The 22,031-nt window shown below is 42.8% G+C and overlaps 1 protein-coding gene across 1 annotated transcript in view; it reads right to left on the bottom strand.

The window, feature by feature from the left end:
- GABBR2 (gamma-aminobutyric acid type B receptor subunit 2) overlaps positions 1 to 22,031 on the bottom strand; it is a 277,930-nt gene that overhangs the window by 125,943 nt on the left and 129,956 nt on the right. Inside the window, exon 8 of the mRNA XM_083749682.1 lies at positions 5,321 to 5,381. Coding sequence (XP_083605808.1) covers positions 5,321 to 5,381 — 61 coding nt within the window. The remainder of the gene's footprint in view (positions 1 to 5,320; positions 5,382 to 22,031) is intronic.

The raw sequence follows: 22,031 nt of genomic DNA, 5'->3' as shown, positions 1-22,031 counted from the left end.
CAGGAGAGGATGGCAAGCATGGAAGGAAGATTCTAAGGCAATCAATATTATATTTTGGGAATGATGCATGTTGTTATGTAGTAGCTGCACTGTTTTATACTTTCTGGATGTCCCATGATCATATTATAAGGTAGCTGTGTTCTATGTTATTAATCAAGCACTGCTAGGAGTTGTGTCTTTATGTTTTTCAATGTATTTCTTATTAATAAAAAATTGTTGCAGTGCAAGCAAATATTTATTCTGAAAGCATGGCCCGGAGGGAAAAAAGTTTAGGAGAGGCTGGTGGGCCAAGATCCAATATATGCCTTAGAAGGGTCTGCTGCTCAGCCTTGCAGCTACAATCACAACATCTACACAACCTCCAGGTTGGTCACTTGGAGGCTTGGTTGACCTCTCAAATACAGGAGAAGTATATGTAGTCACCAGTTCCGGAATGATAATTGACACGCTGTTACAGTAACTGCTCCCATGCAATCAGCCCATAATGCTGCAGCTAGACATGCACATGTTAAAACAGGACTTGACCACATGTAAATAAAAGGAAGAGTGTGTGGCTTTTTAACTCAAGGCATGGCAGAAGCACATGCATCTGAATCCAAACTAGTTTACTTCTACTAAAGGGAGAATCCCATATCAATTGGGTTGTGGCTCAAAGGGCTTCGTTTGAAGTACGCATATATTAGGATGAGCTTTTTTCTTCCCCTTGACATTTGGATGAGACTGACTGGTCTGCAAATGGCTTCCTTCTCACAGCCAGACCTCATGCTATTTGTTAATGCTAGACAATGTTAGCCTGCTGTCACATCACACTGTCACAACCTTGCTTCAAATGTCACATTAGCAAAGTCAGACAAGAACTGCTTTGTATGAGAACATTTTTTATGCTGACCTTTTGAACAGTCAAAATGACAGGAAAGGCTCCCCTCTCACGGCTCTGCATAGGGAGTCCATATTTACACAATGAGAAGCAACACAAGTCTTAATTTTTTCAGTTCGCTATTAAAATGCTCAATGCTACAAAAATTTAAAAAAAAAATGCCACCATCGCACACAACAGAAAATAGCAAGTTAATGGTGTGTGTGTGGTCATTTCTCTGTTTAGCAAAACCTAGTGTTTCAAGGCAGTGACTTCTCAAACAGAATTATACTTTTTTATTTATTTAATAAAAATAAACAACCTGCTCCTACCTAGTTGTAAAGTTTAAGTGGGAAGAGTAGGGGCCAGAAACACTGGATCCCACCCCTTCTTTGTGTGCCCCCTCCACGAGAAGCCCAGAGGGTGGCAACATACAAACAGGCATTTTCTGCGTTGGCTCCCCATTTGTGGAATGCTCTCCCAGGCCTTTGGCTAATTAAACAATTCGTGGCCTCAAGCTGTGTGGCTGTGTGTGTGTGTTTTGTTTGTTATTATGTTATGTATTTTTGTGTTTTGCAACTCAGAGGGTTCCATGGCAGCCATGCCTTCAGCAGGTAGCACAATACAGAAAGAGTTTTCGCAAGACATGAAATCTGAAGGAAAGTGCAGAGAAAGTTAAGCATGCGAAGAGCCCTACTCAAATCAGTAGGCAGTACATGTATTTTAGCTTTTGTCCTATATATTTATTATAATGTAGTAAAGGCAGTATGTTGTACTTACATTGTGAAGGCATAGACTGCAGTGAGCTTTAGTACATTAGCCACAATCTAGCACAAATGAACACTTAATTCAATTTATTTCAAAGAGCTTATGCATTTCTAACTTTGTGCTGGATTGTGATCAATATGTAATGATGGAAGAACTCAGGGAAATGAACAGATTTTTCTCCTGATTTCCAACTTGCTAAAGAAAAAAAAATAGTATTTGAGCCAGTGAGTGCCTTGGAGGCATTTATTGTAGGGAAGCAATGAGAGATGTAAAAAGTAGAAAATAACTAACAAGAGCAAGCTATAGCATGTCTGTACAAATTTTTCAATTACAGTCATACCTCAGGCTACACATGCTTCAGGTTGCATTTTTTCGGGTTATGGACTCGCCAAAACCTGGAAGTACCGGAACGGGTTACTTCCGGGGGCCACGCATGTGCAGAAGCACTGAATCACACCATGCGCATGTGCAGACGCAGTGCTTCAGGTTGCGAACGTGCATCCCACACAGATCACGTTCGCAACCCAAGCGTCCGCTGTAGCTGGAATAAAATCAAGTTTCTCCAAATCGTCTGAATAAGGACTCGTGCTTTTTTTCCTGATCTGCAAACTACATATACCTAGAGCTAGTGAAAAAGATGGAGCAATTAAGGGCTAGTTCACAATGACGAGCGGTGTCTTGGGGCATTGGCTATCACTGATTTAGCACTGCAAAACGAACTTTCATGTCACCTCAATGACATTGTTTTTAAATGGAGTGGCTTCACATACTGAGCTGCCAGTCACTTGTAAAGAAAGCAAGTGGATATTCATGTACGTGTGAAACAGTCACCCATCCTTTCTACCTAATTATTTTCCATGCACAGAAATAGTACTCAATTTCCTCCAGGCAGAATCTACATAAAACTCTTCCAAATCTTTTGGGTTTTAACTAGCACTAATCAAAGCCCATTCACAATATTTTCATACATCCCTATCAACTTGGCTGTAGGCCCAGAAGGAAAACTGGCTTTAAAAAAAAGCTTCAAGGAAGAAATTGTTAGCGATGTAAAAAGAGGGAGGAATGAACGTCTTGGTGCAGATTTTAACATGGTGGATATACTAGCAAAGAAGATAAGTGAGCTCCAAAGATTTCAAACAATGCATGCTTTTTCAAAAGATTTCATTTAGAAAGCAAAAGCTGAACTATACATTTTGTTACACGTGAAATTGCAATGGAACTGCAACAACCACATCTTTGTGACAAAGTCCCACTAGAAACAGATAATAGGTAGCAGAGATACAATGGTACTTAAAATTGTTCCTACCAGGCACTTACCATATGAAATTCCCTCCACCCCAGCCAAGCCATTGACATTCCAGCAAAGAAGGATTTTCAAATTGCCATGATAAAAAAATAAAGGAATTTGCGAAGCCTAGTGAAGTCAGAAAGGCCTAAGTAAAATACAGTAACCTCTAACCAACCACAAACTTAACAATGAAGCGTGCATGCAATCATATACCATTGTCACCTCTAAAAGACATGGATCTGTGAGTGCAAGTATTTCCATTTTCTGATAGCTGAGAAGTGCAGATGTGATGTGGGACTCAATTAAATCATAGCCTTTGGCCATGATCCAGGGAACAGCAAGTGCAGCAGAAATTCACGGGGATGCCATGAGCACAACTGCATATTTCCATGAAAGAGGGGCAGTCAGTAGGTTTGAAAACAATTGCTTCCGACTGAAGATTATATGTATACTACAGTAGATCTTTTGCTTCAGGACTGATCCTCCTCTTAGACCTGCTCCTCATATGAGATCTTTGAACTGAGCAGAGAGGGGAAAATAGGGATCTTTCAGTATCAGCGATGCATTACCTTGATATCATGCACTGGTTTTGCACCAACTGAAGCTTGTGGTTGCTCCTCAAGGGTAGCCCTGTGTGGAGTGTGTTGTGGGTAACATGGAGAAGATTGACTTGGGAAAGGTCACAGCTGGTGCACCAGATGTAACTGCAGAAACACACCTTGCCACTGCCACAACCTGAGAATCCAGGGACAACACAGGATCAAGAAACACACCTAAGCGATTTCCAGAACATGCTGAATCTCAGTTCCCAAGACAACACCAAACCTGCCATGCCTGGATTTATTCTCATCTTATTCACTCTCATCCACTCCACCCGGCAACATTCAAGGGTATCAACTTTTATCTTTGCACAAGGAGCAATAGAGCCAAACGTCGTCAGCATACTGGCAGTTCTTAACTCCAAAACTCTGAATGCCATCTCCCAGTATATATTGTGTGGATGTTAAACAGCACTGGGGACAGAACAGAACCCTGTTGCATACCACAAGCCAAGCCTCTGGTGTCAAACAGCAGAACTCAGAACCACTTTCTGGACACAGTCCAACATACAAGACCAGATCCCCCGAAATACAATTTCCACAAGGCCCAACCCAGCCAGGAAATCAAGAAGGAAACCATGGTAGATGGTACTGAAAACCACCAAGAACTCCAGGAGGACTAGTAGAGCCACACTCCCTGCATCCAAAACACTCTCAGGGGTTATCCATACTTCATCTTGCCTGCTGCTTCCCCCTGGGGAAAACCATTCTTTGGTGCTTTATCAGAGGAGACAGCAATTCAGGTTTTCTCCAGATTGCCATTTGTTCCTATCTATCGCTAAACAGCGGGAAAGGAGCAGGAAAGGGGGAAAACCCCTCAGACCCATGCTTCCAGGCAGAAGTGAGGACAAGCACTTAGTTCCACATCCCAATTGATGTGGGTCCCAAATGCAATGGTCTAAGTTTTGTTTTGTTTGGCCTTTGATATTTTCTTTCAGAGGGAAGTGTGTATGAGAGCGAGAGAGCAAAAGAGAGAGAGCAAATTAGTTTGAATTAGTTTTAAGGAACCATGCATAGGATTGTGTTCTCAGGCAACTAAAGGTTATGTAATCAACTGACAGCCCTAATGATCTGATCATAAAAAACCCTTCAGTACGATCTTTTAAACATGGTGTGAGAATGTAAGGAAAAAAAGTGTTTTTCCCCCCAATAATCCAAATGTTATGAAATGTTTCAAGGAATATATAGCTTAACAGGGAAGACATGAGGAAGCTGGCTGATCAAGTCTGGAGCATGAAAACCCTCTCTACAAGGGAGGAGTTAAGCTGTACGCCTGGAACTAACCCAAGTCACTGCACTGTTGTAATTCCTCATCAATGATTAGGTTTCAAAATATATTTTAAATTTTATTTTTTTATTTCTTTAAGGAAAGTAAGCCAGTAGAAAATGACTTATTAGAGCAGTAGCTCTCATTTTCTAAGTTCTAAATATGTCTCACTTTTCAGGCGGGACAAGAGGTTAGCACATGTTATTTCTATAAAATACATTTTCAGCACACTTATCCACTCTGTATGCCAGATCACATGTAGGTTGCCATGTATTTTTGTAAGCAAAGAAGGCCAGCCTTCTTTGTAGAGAGAGAGAGTAGAGAGAGTTTCACACAATGCATTCCCCCGCCCCACTGACAAAAAGGAGAACCCATTATTTCTGGGCATTCTGCCACGTTTTATTACCACATATTCAGTTAATTTCCTTTCAACCTACTATACAGTGCAAAGTGGCTATTAGGACAAATGCATCTCATATTTGCATGCTTTACAAACCGCAATAATATAAATGCAAATGGATAAATAAATATCTGTCACCTACCTTGGAACTGTGTAAATTTGATTGTCCCCATCCTCTCTCCATTTCTGAACATAACTTGACCCTAAATAAAGTAAATAGACAACCTTATAAAGCTACAGTTCACTCTAAATGACAATGAGATCAACTATCTATTCTGGACTTTTCTTATTAAAAATACACTTGGAAATCAGAGAACTTGATGAACTAAAGAGAATTACACTTACAGAACCCATTTTATAAAGTAACCTGACACTTGTGCAAGGCTGTGCTGGAGCAGTTATGCAATAATGATGATATAGGGGCATCTGCTGGCGAAGACCATTGGTCTTTTTATGCTGAATAGCTGCCCAAAGCCAAGTCTATCACTGCAAAGATAGATAGATCAACCGCCCACCCCCATCCAAATCGCAGGCAATATCTATATAAATAAATGTTGCATTCTTGCAGGGCTGACAAGCAATTAACTTAAAGGTCACATATACACACAGGGAGTCAATTATTTTATCAATTCCATTGCAGGCAAGGAAACACAGAAAAGAAAGGTGTGGATTGCACATAGTTAAGCTGAAAGCCTCAATATAGGCAGACCCATCCAATATATAACACATAAGCACAGGAAATGTACTTGGGTGTGAATAACTGTGCAGATTTTTGTGTGTGCATGCTCCAGCCAATTAAGCTTGTGCCTGTGTTAAATAAGGAAGAAGTCAACCAACTCCACATACAGGAAGCAGAACTGAAAACACACAAACTTGGGAACGGTGTGAGGCAGGAGCAGTCAGCAGGGGAGGGTAGCGGTGCTCACCTGACTGCCTGCCACCTTTGTTACTGCTGCTTACAGGGAGAGGGGTGTGTGTGTGTGTGTGTGTGTGTGTGTGTGTGTGTGTTACAGCAGCAAAGTCAGCATAGTGCAAAAGCACCAATGGAGCTAACCATGCACTCCTGCCAGTGTGTTTGCACCACACTGACCTCGCCACTGCCTCACCCCTCCCTGTAATGCAGGAGCTGGACATTCAGAGAACACCACCCTGCCAACAGCTGCTGGTGTGGGTATATATTGGCAGGGGGGCATTGCCAAGCACCACCCTTTTACATACACAGAGAAAACACCTGAGATCCAAGTCATAGCTACTGAGTAATTACAAAAGTTGTATCTTCCATTATTCATAATGCAAAGTATTCTAGTGTGGGGTCATTGCTACTGAAAGTCACCTCCTTAATGTGAATTTTGGGAGAAACTAGTCTATACATGTATTATCTCACTGGGTTTCTCATCCTTTGGTTGGTGGTTCAGCACTTGACGGATGGCAGCTGGATGTGTGAACTGCCTCCATTGGGAAGCACTGAATGTGAGGAAGACATTGAAGTTCTGTCAGAAGTGTTAGCTCTACTATAGCTCTTCTGTGCAAGGGAACCATCACCCAGTGCTGCAGACATCAAAGGACAGTCATCGAGTCCAACCCCCTGCCAAGCAGGAAACACCATCAGAGCACTCCTGACATATGGTTGTCAAGCCTCTGCTTAAAGACCTCCAAAGAAGGAGACTCCACCACATTCCTTGGCAGCAAATTCCACTGTCAAAAGAGCCACTGGCTGCTAAACGGAGATCATAAAGTAACTCAAAAAAGGTAAAGGACCCCTGACAGTTAAGTCCAGTCGCGAACGACTCTGGGGTTGCGGCGCCCATCTCTCTTTACTAGCCGAGGGAGCTGGCGTTTTGTCCGCAGACAGTTTCTCCAGGTCATGTGGCCAGCATGACTAAGCCGCTTCTGGTGAAACGGAAACGCCGTTTACCTTCCCGCTGGAGCGGTACCTATTTATCTACTTGCACTTTGACGTGCTTTCAAACTGCTAGGTTGGCAGAAGCAGGGACCGAGCAACAGGAGCTCACCCCATCGCAGGGATTCGAACCGCCGACCTTCCGATCGGCAAGCCCTAGGCTCTGTGGTTTAACCCACAGCGCCACCCGCAACATAAATAAATAAATAAACAAAGTGCCTTGTCACTTGATTTAGTTAAGACACAGGTTCCAAGGTAAATCAAGTGGGGATCTGAACTCTGATCTCCCAGGTCTTAGTCCAACACTCTAACCCAGGGGTCAGCAAACATTTTCATCAGGGGGCCAGTCCACTGTCCCTCAGACCTTGTGAGGAGCCAGACTATATTTTTTTTTGGTAGGGGATGAACAAATTCCTATGCCCCCCAAATAACCCAGAGATGCATTTTAAATAAAAGGACACATTCTACTCATGTAGAAACACGCTGATTCCTGGACCGTCCGCAGGCTGGATTTAGAAGGCGATTGGGCCGGATCTGGCCCCCGGGCCTTAGTTTGCCTACCCATGCTCTAACCACTGCACCACACTGATCATCAGGTGGGGAGGGGCAGAGGGTAGTCTGAAAGAGTGGTTTGAGAGGCTACATAGTAAAATCACGGCAGATGCAAGATTCAGGGACTTCCTGATTTGTAGCTCTGTTTTTTAGCCACTGTGCTATGCCAGTCTGGAGTATAGCGCGAAGGGGGATGGGTGAGTCTTACATAAGGCCCACAGCAAACATAAAAGCAATCACAACAACTTCTGAAAGACAGCACCCTATAAATTTCTCATTATTATTTCCTGAAGTAGCTTTAGATATACTACGTTCTCACGTCTGTTAATAATATAGAAATAACTTTTGCTTTCTGCAGTGTGACAAGACAGTACTGTATGCCAGAGCAAAAGCCCACATCCACAAACACCAGTAAATGTATTTATTTGTTTGTTTATAAAATGCATCCCACCTTAATAGCAGGAGCAACCAGGACTGGAACTAGAGGTATACTATGCCTCTTAGAGCAATGGAAAGTTAATATGGGTATCACTTTATTTATCTTCCCATTTTTACTTCCTTTTTTCCTCTGTGCCAGGCAAGATAGGCCACAGTTCTTTAGCTGTGTGCAAAGCAGTGCTGTTTTTCTAGAAAAAAGAGGTGCTGGAACTCAGAATGAACACCTCCCTTGTTCTCTTAGAATGGCAATGGCACCCACCTGAGAGGTGCCAGAACTGAGTTCTGCTGAGTTCTGGTTGGAAAAAAAGCCCTGGTGCAAAGTATTTCTCTAATGCAGCAGAATTGATGTAGCTAATGAGATGTTTCCTCTGGTCTACTTATCTCAATGTGCAAAAAAGGGGAGAGGGGGAAGAGATAAATTTCCATCCCTAGCACTGGGTGTACAACAAGCATTTATAATGCTTTTCATTTTGCAGCAGAAATCTGACAACATTCAGTTCTAGAGAGAACCAAGGTCGTAAGATGCTCAAAGAGATTCCGCCGCACTTTGTACTCTTATTCACAAAAGATAATTCGTACTGGTACAACATCTAACGCAAACAATTACTGTTCAAATTAGATCACATTTCATCGTCATATTCCAAATGAACCACGGGAAAAAATGTCGCCTATGTCTAAAGAACACTAATAGGAACTCTGTGTGCTCTTAATAGTGATGACTATGCCTAATAAAGGATTTTGAATTTGAATTTGAATAGTGATGACTAATCAAAACGTATTTAATTAAGTGAACAATGCCAAATATTTCCCACTCTCACTCTACCACACTGGTGGCGGCTGATAGGACCAGGGCAATGGTCCGCATAAGAGATCTTTGGAGGGATTAAAAACAAACAAACCATCTTGCTCTTCTTTTTTACTCCCATAGTATTCCTCAGAAAAGGACCATATACAGAGTACCGTATTTTTTGCTCTATAAGACTCATTTTTTTTCCTCCTAAAAAGTAAGGGGAAATGTGTGCGCGTCTTATGGAGCGAATGCAGGCTGCACAGCTATCCCAGAAGCCAGAAGAGTAAGAGGGATTACTGCTTTCACTGCGTAGCGATGCCTCTTGCTATTCTGGCTTCTGAGATTCAGAATATATATTTTTTTCTTGTTTACCTCCTCCAAAAACTAGGTGCGTCTTGCGCTCTGGTGCGCCTTATAGAGCGAAAAATATGGTAAGTCATAGCTCCTGTACCTTTGTAGTTTTGCAATTGCGCAGATATGGGTCAGCGTGCAGGGGCATGAAAAGCTGCAATCTTACGCTTAATTCCATGATGAGCCACTTTCTCAGAGCTGCTTCTCAGCATGAGCCTAGGAGTCAGGCTGGCAACACTCAAGAAGCCATTAAACAATTACAAGTCAATGCGCCTCCCGTAGTTTGCTCTCAGTTTCCAGAAAATAAGAGAACTGGCGAGTGGAGACACCTTAAGAACAGAGATGCATCCCCATGTTAACGGTTAATGCATCTCAGCTGATCAGTATTGATGGACCTGTGCTTCGTTAATTTAATACGATCCTCTTCTATATCCATTTATGCTACTATCTTTTGCAAAATAACGAAAAATGTGGTGACTTGCGCGCTGAATGAAACAGTATTTCTCTCTGTCAATTTTAAATCTATGAAGATTTTTTGATATATAGGTTTTGAGAGAGTTAGTGGCATTTCCTTATCTGTGATTTCCTCCAACACGGATGAACTGATATAGCTGTACAATGCCCACACCCACCCATTACAGTGGTACCTCTGGTTACGTACTTAATTCGTTCCGGAGGTCCGTTCTTAACTTGAAACTGTTCTTAACCTGAAGCACCACTTTAGCTAATGAGGCCTCCCACTGCTTCTGCGCTGCCGCCACGCAATTTCTGTTCTCATCCTGAAGCAAAGTTCTTAACCTGAGCTGCTATTTCTGGGTTAGCGGAGTCTGTAACTTGAAGCGTATATAACCTGAAGCGTATGTAACCCGAGGTACCACTGTATCTTCTTTTTAAGCAAATGAACGAGTTTGTCAAGTTGCAACCTGGAAAACTTTCCTCTCTTTGCGTGTGTAGGTCCCCAGGCCACCCCTCAAATAACTTCACACATAACACGTAATTTAGTTTTGGTTTTTGGGCACTATTTTGGCCACAACTTTATTAAATACAAAATCAGTGAGTGGTTGTTTAGACATTGGTTATGACTATCTGTCCCCCCGCCTGGGACAGAACTGACATCCCGAGGTCCGATCGGTAGCCAGTAGAAGGGAAAGTCTAACTTGGGGATCATTTGAGCTAAGCGTCGGACCCACGCCGCTCACCCCAGCAACTCCCCGAAAGCTTGCCGGCCCGGTCCTATGACAAGGATTCCCATGACAGGGATTGGGCAGCCCTGGTTCCATGACAGGGATTGGACGAAATCATGGCAAGCCCCAGGATTCCTTTAACGGAATTCCCTTCAGCGCAACAGGAGGGGCAGGCACGGCCTAACCTGACCCCTCCACCACCAGCATATTATAACCAATGCCTAACCACAACCTTACAAGTTGTGACGAATTGCTGAGTAGTAGGCAAAAACCAAATGGCACAGCCAATCACCAAATGGCAAAATTCCTACTAGGCCCCTGCGCCAAGGCAGACGACCCCATGACAGGCAAAGCAAGGTCAACCGGAAAAGAGGGCGGGCGGGCGGGTGATCCGATGCACTCTGCAAAGAGAAAGAGAAACCAGAGTGCACCAATATTTAAAGACTATGGTCCCACCCACCCAATTTGCAACATACAATTTGCCCCAGCAACCCGGTTACCCAATAATGATGCCAGGCAACAACTATTAACCTGCCTGGCAACAAGAGGCCTGGCCTGGTGGCCCACACTGCAACACATGCTCTCATTTATTGGAGAACATGCTTTATAAAACCGTGCAGCCACAAAGGAGAATGAAGTCATTTGTCTGAGTATTCATCTCTGTATGAGCTCCCAACAATGTCAGTAAGGGTGGAACTATACATTATGAAGCAAGGGTGGAATTCCCTTCCCTCCATGTCTCCAAGGCAGAGGGTAACCGGTGAGCCTGAATGGGCTGCTTACCCATTCCTTCACCCACCAATTCTCCACTGCAAACTGCCCCCCTGTATTCACAATAAACAACAGTGTGGGAACTGTGTGTTTGGCACTAAGAATGCAAGCCTTATTATAATGGACCGCAATATCTCAAGGACCGACTCTTCCCATATAAACTGACCCAGACTCTGTGTTCATCATCTGAGGCCCTTCTTCGTGTGCCTCCTCCTTGAGAGGTCCGGAGGGTGGCAACACGAGAACAGGCCTTCTCTGCAGTGGCTCCCCATCTATGGAATGCTCTCCCCAGGGAAGTTCACCTGGCGCTTTCATTATACACCTTTAGGAGCCAAGCAAAAGCGTTCCTTTGTAACCAGGCCTTTGGTGAGCTCCCGTTGTTCGGTCCCTGCTCCTGCCAACCTAGCAGTTCGAAAGCACGTCAAAGTGCAAGTAGATAAATAGGTACCACTCTGGGGGGAAGGTAAACGGCATTTCCATGCGCTGCTCTGGTTCGGCTTAGTCATGCTGGCCACATGGCCTAGAAGCTGTAGGCCGACTCCCTTGGCCAATAAAGCGAGATGAGTACCGGAACCCCAGAGTCGGCCACGACTGGACCTAATGGTCAGGGGTCCCTTTACCTTTACCTTTTGGTTGATCTTATTGACATCCAACAACCTTTTAGAATGTGGCTTGTGGGGGGGGGGAGTTTCTGGGTTACTGCTTTGGGTTTGATTTTATATGTTGCCGTCTTGTTGTGAACTGCCCTGAGACCTTCAGGTATAGGGCAGTGAATAAGTTGAAATCAATCAATCAATCAATCAATCAATCAATACTGGGCTGATTTTACAGACAGGAGTAACAATACCAATCACCAATCAGAGACTGATATTGACCACATATTAGAGGCCTCTGAATAATATATACATCACATAAAATGCATCAAAAGAACAGGAAGGTTGTCCCTGTCAGCAGAAACCTCCTGAGCTGACCTCTGTATGTGCGCTTGTGGGCTTTCTCTTTTAACTTTTATAGGCTGCTGTTCTGTACAAATACTAAGCACTGCTTACTAAAATAAACAAGTAAGAAAATGAGATACAACAATGAAAAGATAAAAGCGTGACACGAAATGATGTTTGACAATTTGCCTCCAAATCTTCAACAGTTTTAGCCTCAAAACAATCCATCACTAGATTATTCCAATCTCAAAATGGCTGCAATAAATATGGAAAAGGTCAACTAAAATAATCACGGAGTAGGAGCATTTTCCCTAGTGAAGTTTTCCAGCTTCCAGAGGAAAACAAGGGGCATGAATATTGTGAATGAAAATGTTCTCCCTGACTTATACTACCCAAACTACCCAATGAAGGTGGACTGACAACTTTAGGTCTGACAAAAAGAGCTATTACTTCATGCAGCTCATAATTTACACGTAATTCATGACTACAAAATGTGATTGTAGATTTTTTTTTTTAATGTAGGCAGCTGCTGAAAAATTATTAGACAAATTTATGGAGGGTATGTTTATCCATGGCCATTAGCCATAGCAGATAAATGAAAGATCTGTCTGTTTCTAATATTTCAACCTCCACCATTGTGCCTTCCTTGTAGAAGGCATTTGAGTAACCACTGTCAAAAACAAAATACTGTCATAGCCTGATCTACCAAGGCAACTATTATCTTCATCTACCCATGGGGAACCAAGGCAAGAGATTTGCCCAAGGCCAAACCATGAGCAATGTTCATACTGGAATCCAGTCCTTCCTGATGCAAGTCTAACAGGACCTCATCGTATCATTTGCTCTTCCATCCCTGTACCTCAATTCCCTATCCTGCTTCCTCACAGCAAGAAACGAGAAAAATCTAAATGGTAAAAAATCTGTTAAAAAAAACCACCCATTCCCAAACCAAGTTGGTCATCTCCTTTAAAACAAAACAAAAAAAAACCTTGTTTCTCCTCCTATAGCTCCTGAGAACTAGGTCACTATATTATCGCCCAACACAGATGAGGAAATGAAGACAACAAAAATGACTTGTTTGGGGAAGTCCATGAATCTATGACCATTTAAAAAAGAAAACCTCATGAGTAAGGCAGGGAGTGCAAATAGGCTATGAAACGGTAACTGAGTGGGAAGTGGATGAAGGGTAAGAAAACATGGGGTGATATGGAAATGTTGGGTGGTGGGTAGACTCAGACCAGGGAAAACACAATGGCCCTGCAATAATAACCCATTCATAGGTCATTCAGTTCCAACTCTCCATCTCCTCCCATTCCACTTCCACAGCCAACCACTTTCTCAAAGGCTTTGCCACGGGACTCATAACAGAGGAGAGCAACACTATGTCCTTGGGTTGGTTGGTGATTCTGGTGGGTTATGTGCATCTGGGACTACCACTGAGAGCCATTCCCTCCCCCACTTGGAATACCTGACTTCATTTAATTTATTCACCTTCTCAACGATTTTATCACATTAACTATATCTATTAGCTAACTACCTGCCCTGTGATTTAGTGAATCTTTTTTCATTTTACATTTTAAAGCCACATTAACCCTACACATTTGGTACTGGAGGAAACTCTTGAGAGTCCCATGGACTGCAAGAAGATCAAACCTATCCATTCTTAAGGAAATGAGCCCTGAGTGCTCACTGGAAGGACAGATCCTGAAGCTGAGGCTCCAGTACTTTGGCCACCTCATGAGAAGAGAAGACTCCCTGGAAAAGACCTTGATGTTGGGAAAGATGGAGGGCACAAGGAGAAGGGGACGACAGAGGACGAGATGGTTGGACAGTGTTCTCGAAGCTGCAAACATGAGTTTGACCAAACTGCGGGAGGCAATGGAAGACAGGAGTGCCTGGCGTGCTCTGGTCCATGGGGTCACGAAGAGTCGGAAATGACTAAACAACAACAACAAGCCTACACACGGAGACAAGGCTCTAGCTTGAATAAAAGATAATAAGCACAATCACGTTTTCTACAGTATCCTATTATTATTATTATTATTCCTCAACAAGTGATGAATTCTGGGGCTAGCTGAATTGAGCTGTAACGTGTTCCTGGAAAAGCACTGTGGCAGTCAGCAGGATGGCGTCAATACTAGTAAGAGGTTTTATTATCTCAGCGCTTGCCTCCATTTGTCAGCCCTGTTTTTGACTATTAATATCAAGGAAGAACTATAACCCAATAAATATAATATGTTCCATGCACTCTAACACTGTGCAATTAGAGCTGCAGTATTTCCTGGCATGTCTCTTTGCAGAAGTGAAATGCATATCACAAGCTGGATTAACAGCTGCGACAAGGCCCCAAGGCTGCGGCATGCCTCAATTGGTGGGGGGGGGGGAAGGAGGAGTAGTACGCCTGTGACATGCCTTTCCATTTCATTAAAGCACACGCCACAAAAGTGTACAGTCTCTCGGATTTTGTATAAGTCATTTCCCACCCTTCAAGGAGGCTTCTAGTTGTGTATAGAAGAAAATTAAAAAGTCGGAAAGTGTGCATTCTGCATCATAACTTGCTAAATAACTAGTGGGCTTCAACTTGGCAGTTTATTGAACGCTCGGGTGCGGCTCATGCATGAAACTTTGTGTGTGTGTGTTTGCAGCATCCATATAACACTGTCCCTCATCAAAATGACACCCTTCTCCCCCCCCCCCCATTTCTGTGGGATTTTCCCCACTTACTGAATGTTCTGTGGATTAAATGGGAAAATACCAATTTGATGCAGACACCATGGGGACAGTATGCAAAACTGGACCACAGCCAAATGTGGAAATGACCCCAGAGACAATTTTAGTTAAGAGAAACATTTAAGTAAACTATACCTAACCACCATGGACCTTTCCTAGTGCTAGAAATAATCAGTTGTACACCTAGTGTAGTCTTCCAGTTATGTGCTTTTCTCCCTGTGAGGTAATACCCTCAGACTTTGGCAAAATTTGGCACGGTGAGATTCATGCTTCCACTTTCCTCCTCCCCTGCCACCCCAATTTACTATACTGCAGGCAAAGGTACAACAAGAACTTCAAATCTACCACTCTGCCTGGGCTCCTGCTTTCATATCTAACTGATTCATCTACCACCTTGCGGGGTGAGGATGTGCCGTGGGGAGAAGGGATTAATTATTAATTAAAAAAAAAAGACGTTGCATTTATAACTGCCAATATTGCACACCTAATGCCTATCCTTGTCCAAGTTGTGTCTCTGCCACCCCACTTGTATATACTGCTTTGTTCCTAGGGACTAGAATGCATCACAGCACCAGTTGGTTGGAGTGTGGTGCTGATAACCCCAAAGTTGCAGGTTCAATCCCTGTATGGGGCAGTTGCATATTCCTTTTGCTCGCAAGGGTCAGAGGAACATGCAAGTCCACTCACCACGACAAGGTGATGATCCATCGAGTGGGACTGTCTTCCAAAGGAACTACTCTATTCCAAACTTTAAAATGGAAAGCGTAATGCTGGTGGTAAACAAAGAGGTTTAAAGACTGTCTCAAGGCAAATCTAAAAAAATGTGGTATAAACACTGACAACTGGGAAACACTGGCCTGCGAGCGCTCCAGTTGGAGAACAGCCTTTACCAAAGGTGTCATGGGCTTTGAAGACACTCAAACTCAGGATGCAAGGGAGAAATGTGCTAAGAGGAAGGCACGCTTGGCAAATCTACACTGTGATCAACTCCCGCCTGGAAACCAATGTCCCCACTGTGGAAGGACGTGTGGATCCAGTATCGGCCTCCACAGTCACTTACGGACTCATGGTTAAAACCATGTTTATGGAAGACAATCTTACTCGGCTACAAGTGATCGCCAAAGAAAGAAGATATTCCTTTATTGCAGGTAGCATTGTAGTATTCCAACACTACAATTCTATTATTGTTATTAATTGGTCACCTGCCTAACTCTCAGTAAACTTGGCAGCCTGCAGAATCTTTTAGGGGGAGTCTGTAGCCAGTGACAGAGAATGCAGCTTTGAATGAAGAGCAGGTTTCAGATTCAGTTCCTGGCACATCCAGGTAGAGATGGGACAAGAGTATGTCCAAAAACCTGAACAGCCAGTCATTGTAAACAATAGAGGTGGACCAATGAGGCTGACTTGATAAAAAAAAGCTTCCTATATTCCTAATAGCCACACAAACACCACTGGCTGCAAAAAATAATAATAAATAAATAAATTACTCCACGAGCACGCTTTTCTCAAAAAATAAAGGCAAGAAGAGCTTGAAGTATAGAGAAACTGGATCAGGTGTGGTAGAGCGAAACTACCTGAAATGCACTCTCAGGAGATATCAGAATGGCAAGGAATTGTGAACATGCAAAATCAGGTTGTGAGCGTCCATTGGAAGGGTAGCCTGCTGTCAGGATACAGCATGGCATCTAAGACTAGAGGCAGATGCCACAGAAGAAGGCAGCAGAATTTGGAAGTGGAAAAGAGGGTTTCAAACTGCAGGTGAGGGATTACCTATTTAGATGCTTCTCTAAGTACAAATACAAGCAAAAATAACTTTCTGCAAGCAGGTAACTAGCACAGCAGGGAGAAAATCAGTATGTAAACTCCCTGACGTGTTGATTTTCTATTTGAAGGAATGTTTTTTTAAATAATAATAATAATAATAATGTTTACATGAGAGCATTAAAAAAATGGCACTCCTGACCTGCAGTCGATTCTATCAGCTCAAGGCTACACTACTTCATTCTGTTGCATGCCTGTTCTCAGCCATAGTGTCATCGTGTTTTTAAATAGGTAAACTAAAATGTTAATTGTCTTTGCATGCATGCTTTCAGCTCCTTGTGCTTTATATTTTCTACAAATAGAGTGCCTTTTGCAGCGTGTGCTCTGCAGGCCCTGACCACATGTCCTGAGCCAGAAAGGAAAGCATGAGTCACAGTTACAGCGTGGCACCCACTGATCAGGACAAAAAAGAAGCAGCAACCCTAATGCTTCTCTGACAAGAACACTAAATGCCATAACATCACTGTCATTTACATGGTGCCCCAGATTATCGGCAGGGGTGGAGGTAGGGGGAATGACTGGACTGGGACAAGACTTCCTTTTAACCCTTGTTAAAGTTATTCATTTGATTATGTCCCTTCAGATAATCAAGAGAAGGAAAAGCAGTGTTTTTATTAATCATCTAAAACTAACTCATCTGCTGCATTATATTCTTGGAAATTTTGCATTGCCTGTTGTAAGCTCTCCTGGAAATGCTAATTAGAACTGAAGGGCTGGGTATAAATTTTAACCCCCCCCCAAAAAAATAATAATTGCTGGAGCAAAGGGAGTGGTACAAACATATCCTCCTGAAGTCAAATGGCCCTAATATGCTCTGCAGAAAATGTCCTGTGTCCCTATGAGCCAATTCACCCATGACACTTTCTGTTCTCATCAAAGGAGACCCATCGTTTCTAGATAATCCAGAACAAAGCTTTTAAAATGTTCTCACCCAGCCATCTTTTGGCTGCACTACCCTCAGATTGTACTACCTGCAAGTTCAATGCTTCTCCATACAAAATAAAAATAAAAATCTACACAGAAAAAGCTTGCATGCCAAAAGAAAGGTTAGATGGGAATCTTGGCCTTTGACATTCTAGCTGACATATGTGGGGAATTATTTTGCATGGAAGAGCATTCATTCCTGCCAGCCAACACCTGCAAACGGAAGTTGCACAGCATAGATACAGGTTTACTACCTCATTGAGAATTAGGCCTAGAATCCATTGATTACTCATTTCTCAACCATCATCATGTCCCAAGATACGTTGCTCGAATGACTAATAGCCCTCACCATGAATAATGTGTGGCCTGTTCCAGTTTGAAATTTGTCTAGTTCCAACAGCAGATCTCATTATGCCTTCGTTTGCTACATTAAAGAGACAGCTCCCCGCTATGTAGTTAATTTTAGATGATTAGTCAAGACACTGCTTTTCCTTCTCTTGATAATATGAAGGGGCAGCTTTCCTTGGAATGGAGAAGGAACTGTACAAGAATACAAAGTGAGTAGAATTAGTACAAAACCATGGCAAGATTAGCCAAGTGATGACGTGACAGCAACATCAATTCACTAGTGGAAGATTACTTTTTCCATGACTGCCCACCGTATTCCAGTTCTACTACTCTTTATTGTCCTCAAGCCTCCTGCATGCTATCCCTTCCTTTTCCCAATGCTCTCTTCCAGAACACTTACTTGGAGCAATTTTTCTCTCTTCCTTCAATTGCCTTCACAACAAAACCCTTCCTCTTCTATGAAGGCAATGGCTTGTCCCCTTGGAGACCAGCCTTAATCTCTCATTTCCTTCTATGTTTTCTTTCCTACAGTTGAAATTTGTTAGCTCATCAGAGCTGGTTTTTGCGGGGATGGCAGTGATGTTTTTCTTGAAAGTGCCATGTACACTGATGGTGTTATAATAACTTATAATGATTCTAATGGCTCCCCCCCCCAAAAAAAAAATTCTAAATGATTGGGAACTTCCTTTCCACAGAATAAAAATGGATCAGTGGTATCCACGACACATGCATTCATCAGAAAATATTATGCCCTTCAAAAAAAATTAGAATCAGAAAACGATCCAAAATGATTTTCTAGTGAAAACTGTGTCATGAGCATTAAAGCAAAGGTAAAGGGACCCCTGACCATTAGGCCCAGTCGTGACCGACTCTGGGGTTGCGGTGCTCATCTCGCTTTATTGGCTGAGTGAGCCGGCATACAGCTTCCGGGAGATGTGGCCAGCATGACTAAGCTGCTTCTGGCAAACCAGAGCAGCGTACGGAAACACCGTTTACCTTCCCGCCGGAGCGGTACCTATTTATCTACTTGCACTTTGATGTGCTTTTGAACTGCTAGGTTGGCAGGAGCAGGGACCGAGCAACGGGAGCTCACCCCGTCGCGGGGATCCGAACCGCTGACCTTCTGATCGGCAAGTCCTAGAATATCCCCCCCAAAAAAATAACCTTTAAAGTCTGTACAAATAAAATGAACTGATAACAGTATGCTAGTATATTTCCTCCTGCATCTAATATCCCCGAAGGGCCCAACACAGCATCTCTTCTTCCAGAATTTTGATGGCTATGCATGCATTCCCCAACCCCCAACAGCAGATGAGTTGCAACTATCAGCACAAGTATATGCAATATGGGAACTGCCTTATTTGAAACATAAGTTTGTGTTAATAATTTGGAAAGATAGAAAGGGAACTTTAATGTCTGGTATTTCACTGCTAGCCCCCCTGACTTCTCATCCAGAGTTTATCAATAAAGGTAAGGATTGTGATTTGGGTGCCTTATGGGGAAAATTGGTATTTTTAACTTTAAAAGATTTTTGCAACCTCTGACTGAAAAGCAATACTAATTTGGCCGGGATGCAGAAACGTTAAATGCCATTGTTCATAACAAAAGCCAGGATAAGAGAACAAGCAGCAAGTGCACTGACTCCTGGGTATAGAGCTGTTGTTTTTTTAAAAAGCTTTTTAAACCTTTTCGTGGAAAAGCAGACAAAATTGGCTTGGGGCGGGGTCTAAAAAGAGAGTTTTGGATCAGAATGGCTTGATTTTGTCATAAATGTGAAGAAGAAAACGGGTGATTGTAATGCCACCATCTCAGTATGCTACTTTGTGGAACTCATTGTTTATTTCTGCTGTAGTAACATCCAGAAGAACAGTGGCATTTATCGTGTTTCCACTGTACTTTGCAGAGAGTAATTATTGTGTTGTTTTTGCTGTGCCTAATAATCTTTGGAAGTGAGTTTTTATTTCAATTGTGCTCAGAATATTATTTATGTTTTAAATTCTGTTATTTGTATGGGTGAAATCGATAAATGTACAAAAAACCCAAACTCAAATAATTCCTGTAATACTCTTAAAAATGAAAATTATTACAGATAATGCCAATATTTTTCAAGCATGCACACATACATGCATGCAACACAAATATGCACAACAGTGAACGGGGGGGGGGGACAGATTCTGAAATCCGAATTAAACTATGCATAAAAAAAGGACAGGGGTGGTGGGGGACATGTCATGCTGCTTCTTGGGTAATCTGTCCACCTTTAGTCCTCACCCTGAACTCAGCTCTCACCTGTGGCTCCTAGGAGCTGTCAGAATGCGAAAGCGGCCACACGCCCAGGAAATGATTTTGGCTGGTTGGCTAAATCAGGTAAGGGCAGCTGATGGGTCTTAAACCCTCAGTAAGTTAAGAAGAAGAAGAAGAAGAAGAAGAAGAAGAAGAAGAAGAAGAAGAAGAGGAGGAGTTTGGATTTGATACTACCCGAAGGAGTCTCAAAGCGGCTAACATTCTCCTTTCCCTTCCTACTTCAGAGAAGTGTGACTGGCCCAAGGTCACCCAGCAGCTGCAAGTGGAGGAGCGGAGACGCGAACCCGGTTCCCCAGATTACGAGTCTATCACTCTTAACCACTACACCACACTGGCTCTCAAGGACTTCACCTGCATGCAAAGAAAGGCTCTTGCAGATTGAGTGGATGAGACCGATAGTGGGTCCAATGGGCAAGAAGGCTGTTTCTGCATGTGCTGTAGAGGGAAGTGAGGGGCAGATGGGGCTCGTCTACCTGGAAAGGTAGCCCATCTAGGAGAGCGCAACTCTGATCCTAAACTTCCGCTGTCTTCATAAGAAAGGCTTTCCTTTGGACCACATCAGCAAGGCTGAGAGGGGGGTCTTGTCATCTGGGCAGACATATACACAGCCCAGGCTTTTGCCTCAGAAGAAGAGTTTGGATTTGATATCCCGCTTTGTCACTACCCGAAGGAGTCTCAAAGTGGCTAACATTCTCCTTTCCCTTCCTCCCCCACAACAAACACTCTGTGAGGTGAGTGGGGCTGAGAGACTTCAGAGGATGTGGAGGGGCGGAGACGCGAACCCGGTTCCCCAGATTACGAGTCTACCGCTCTTAACCACTACACCACACTGGCTCTCAGAGGTCACGCAGCCAAAACAATGTGGGAGGCAGCATTTATGAGTTACTAGTCACTGCAGCCACAGAAGGTGCTATGATTCTTCAGCAGTCTGACTTCACCCCTGGAAATGCACTCCATTGTCTCTAGAGATAGACAGGTGCCAACAACAACAACAATAAAAAGACCAAATCACAAAATGTAATGTTGCTAAGAACAGGATGGTACTGAATAATGCTGGCACAACCAGCACGGAAAATCATTGAGAAGAAGAAATCATTGAACTGAGAAGAAGGTCACAAGAAACCTGACTTGTTTTTTGAGCTCCCAAATGATGCCTGGGAACAAAAAACCAAATGCAGATTTGAAACCGCAAAATGATACTTAGGTGTTTAAGGAGCAAAGGTGAGAACGGGAAACAGAAACGACGAGAAAAACCTGAAGCATAAAGGTCTCTGATCCAGAAGATGATATTACATGCACATTTGATCTATAAAAGTAGTTAGTGACCCAGATCAGAGCCTGAACAGGAAAAGAGAGAGAAAAACCAAGAACAATGTAAACTAGGGTGACAATGAAAAACAAATGCTTCAACAGTTCTACCAGAAATTGCTTCTATAAATTCTTTCACAGCAAAAAAAATTAAATACAATATCTTTCACAGTATAATTTGATATTTTCAAGCATAGCATAACTTGAAAAGTAAATTGAGTTGTGATACTTCTTGACTCTTTTACTTGGAAAGGAGGTGGGATCACATTAAATATAACAGAAGAAAGTTGTGAGATGAAGGGGATTAATTTTTAGCATATATTTTAATCCCAGTCCTTCCCCCATCAAATGACAGAATCATGGTCGCAGAGGTGGTCTGTAGGTGGAAAAAATGAATTTTTGCATTCTTGACTGCAAGATTTGGAACCAAAGACAAATTAGCTGGGAAGCATGTGGAAATTGCAGTTGTATTTTAAGAAGACCAAACAATATTA

Source organism: Podarcis gaigeae (assembly GCF_964106915.1).
Source record: "Podarcis gaigeae genome assembly, chromosome: 7".
NCBI classification, from domain to species: Eukaryota; Metazoa; Chordata; class Lepidosauria; order Squamata; family Lacertidae; genus Podarcis; species Podarcis gaigeae.
This window is presented reverse-complemented; position numbering and strand designations above follow the sequence as displayed.